This window comes from Cynara cardunculus, unplaced genomic scaffold (genome assembly GCF_001531365.2).
Source record: "Cynara cardunculus var. scolymus isolate 2C unplaced genomic scaffold, CcrdV1 Un_Scaffold_4460, whole genome shotgun sequence".
NCBI classification, from domain to species: Eukaryota; Viridiplantae; Streptophyta; class Magnoliopsida; order Asterales; family Asteraceae; genus Cynara; species Cynara cardunculus.
In genome coordinates, this window is record NW_020201907.1 from 39,262 (window position 1) to 42,509 (window position 3,248).

Below are 3,248 nucleotides of genomic sequence, written 5' to 3' on the forward strand. Positions count from 1 at the left end.
CCAGAACACCAAATCAAAAGACAATGGTGTTGCTGAAGAAGGAAACCAACATGGTACTCTTCAAACATGTTGAGCCTTTAAGTATTGAATCCTCCAGGTTTGCCATCGTTACTTCTTTTGGTCAACTTTCTTCCATCCCTTCTACTACCTGTGGTCGACTAGAGGAATGGGTATCTGAAAACCCAACCTCCAGCGTTCCTACCGACCAATAGATGTCTCAGTTGAAGGAGTCACTCGACCAAACTAGAGTAAAAATCCCTCTTCGTGCCTCAAGTTGTGGTGAGTTTGACTTCCTGTCTAAAGCTGAAAGACTCGAGGCACTCAAGGTTGAGAAAGAACTCAAACTCCAACGACAATAGACTGAGGACAGCATAAAGCTGGCCAAGTCTCTTGCTGCTCAAGTTCTTTCGAAGAAAAAGTCTTGGCATAAACTAAATTCAATAGAGATGAAAATTAGAAGTTTATCAGTCAAAACCTTTGACTAATAAAATTATGATTTTCAAATTATTGAATCAATTTTATAAAAAATTCAGATTTTCAGATTTAGCATTCCTAACTTAGATATTAAAAAGCTAATGTTTTTTCATCTAAAGCTTTTGTAAATAAGTCAGCTACCTGATATTATGTGTTTACAAAATACAGTTCAATAGTTCCTTTTTCAACGTGATATTGAATAAAATGATACCGGATATCTATATGTGTTGTTTTGATGTGTTGAATAGGATTACAAGGAAATAGCAATTGCACTTTCCGAATCACAATAAATTGGAAAATTTTTCGAAACACAATAAATTGGAATTTTATCATAAGAAAAACTGTAATCTTTGAGTTGTGTGCGCATCTAGATAACTTGAGAACAACAGCTAGCAGCAGCTACGTATTCTACTTCAGCAGTAGAAGTGGACACATAATTTTGCTTCTTTGATGCCCAACTTACCAGTTTATCTCTTAAGAATTGAACATGACCCGAAGTGAATTTCCTGTCCAACATACACCCTGCATAATTTGTATTTGAGTAAGCAGTCAATTCAAAACCAATACCTTTAGGATACCAAAGTCCTAGATTAGCACTCCCTTTAAGATAACAAAAAATATGTTTAACTGCACTAAGATGGACTCTTTTGGATTTGTCTGATATAGCACAAAGATGTGTTCGGAAAATAATATCAGGTCTACAATAAGTTAAATTCATCAAAGAACCACTCATGCCTTGGTCGGTTTTCTGATCTACTGCTTTATTCGAAGGATCAGCATGTAGTTTTGAACCAGGAGCCATAGGTGTTTCGATAGATGAACAGTTTTCCATATTACACTTCTTTAGGATATCATAAATATATTTTGTTTGACAGATAAAAAAACCTGAAGATAGTTGTTTAACTTGCAAACCTAAAAAGAAGTTCATCTCGCCCATCATGCTCATTTTAAATCTTAAAACCATCAAGGCAGAAAAATTCTTACAATATTTAGGCTTTGTAGATCCAAATACTATATCATCAACATAAATTTGTATCAAGGTAATTTCAGACTTTTTCTATTTAACAAAGAGAGTTGTGTCAATAATAGCTTTTGAGAAACTTGACTTCACAAGAAATTCAGATAAAATATAATACCAGTCTCTCAGGGTTTGTTTTAAACCATACAAGGCTCTGTTAAGGATGTAGACTCGTCAAAAAAATCTTTCCGGCTGAGAAACATGCACTTCTTCTTTGAGAAGACCATATAGGAATGTTGTTTTGACGTCCATTTGAAATATAGTAAAGTTGTTATGTGCCGCAAACGCCAAAAACATTCTTATGGCTTCTATTCTAGCCATCGGAGAAAATGTTTGATCATAGTCTACACCCTCTTGTTGATTGTATCCTTTTGCTACCAACTGAGCCTTGTTTCTGACAATAACACCATCTTCATCTTTCTTATTTTTAAAGACCTACTTTGTGCCGATAATCGTCTCGTTTTTAGAACGTGGAACTAATCTCCAAACTTTTAAGGTTTCAAATTGATTGAGTTCCTCTTGCATTGTGGTTATCCAATCCGGATCCACTAAGGCTTGAGATACCTTAGTCGATTCAATATTGCTCAAAAATGTAGAGTACAAACACTCATTTGCAGTTGCAGACCTTGTACATACGGATGAATTAGGATTTCCAATAATTTGAATTATCGGATGATCCTTAGTCTACTTACTACTATGATATAGGGGAATGTATGAAGATTGATCAGAATTTTGATCCATGTAAGTATTGGGGGAATTGCTTTAAACATGTTCATATGAAGGTTCAATATTTTGAGTTGAAACAGGCTGATTATGTGACGGAGGCTGTAAGTTTTCATCTTGTACGACTGAAAACTCTGGAAAATTATTATTCATACCCTTTTCACATGAAACATGACAACCTTGTTCTTCCATTATTATCTCTTCATCAATCTCTTTAGAAACAATAACTGGTATATCAACAGATGGGCCGGATATCTGTTATTCAGATTGAACTTGATTATTTTCCCTGGATAAAATATTTGAATCATTAGATTGAATTCCAAAATATTCATCATAAAAAATTTCAAACAATAAATCCAAATCAGAAATATTTTGAGTAGAAGAAGAAGCTTCCTTTGGATTTGCATTCCGCGAAAATTTATTTGTCAGCACGGGTGTTGGGTTCAAGATTAGAGCTTAAAAGTTGTATTCAAGTTTCTCCTTAGAATAGTTTTATTTGTAATATTTTAGTCTTTACTTTCCTAGTATAAATAGGAATTCCCTTGTAATTGTAATTAGTGTTTTTGTCATTAACACAGAAATCAAGATTTGGCTGATGTAATTCTCTCTCTCTCTCCCCTAATCATTACTTACATCATTCTTAGTGTTCTTATCAATCTATGAAGATCGTATCAAGATTTGTATGAAATATGGACTCCACAATTGGTATCAAAGCAAGCTGCAGCAGTTTGGATTTGAAGATATCCATTTTACACATTTTGCACGAATTTTTTAATATTTTTCGATCTGATTCATCACTGTTCTTGATTTTTTTCTGACCGGATTGGTTTTTGTGCCAAAACTGTTTAATCTTTGAGTGTTATTGTTCAAAATTGGTATCGTGAGTTTCGGTTTTGCATTCTAAACAACTTTGATTCACACCGTTTTGTGTTTTACACAAGTTTTAAGGCTGAAATTGCCCAAAATCGTTTTTTGGTTTTCTGGAAAAAGTTCATAAAAAACTCATATTTTTCATGTTTTGATCCATTTTTTT

The 3,248-nt window shown here is 33.7% G+C and overlaps 1 protein-coding gene across 1 annotated transcript; it reads right to left on the reverse strand.

Annotated features, from left to right (window-relative positions):
• Window positions 1-841: 841 nt before the first annotated feature.
• Window positions 842-1,276, reverse strand: LOC112504048 (uncharacterized mitochondrial protein AtMg00810-like). The gene has a single exon (XM_025108017.1). The coding sequence runs from the start codon at window positions 1,274-1,276 to the stop codon at window positions 842-844; it is 435 nt and encodes a 144-aa protein (XP_024963785.1).
• Between the last annotated feature and the right edge of the window lie 1,972 nt (window positions 1,277-3,248).

What these genes read in the sequence shown, in the direction of transcription:
- LOC112504048 (XM_025108017.1), bottom strand. Translation starts at nt 1,276, where the DNA reads ATGGCTCCTGGTTCAAAACTACATGCTGATCCTTCGAATAAAGCAGTA.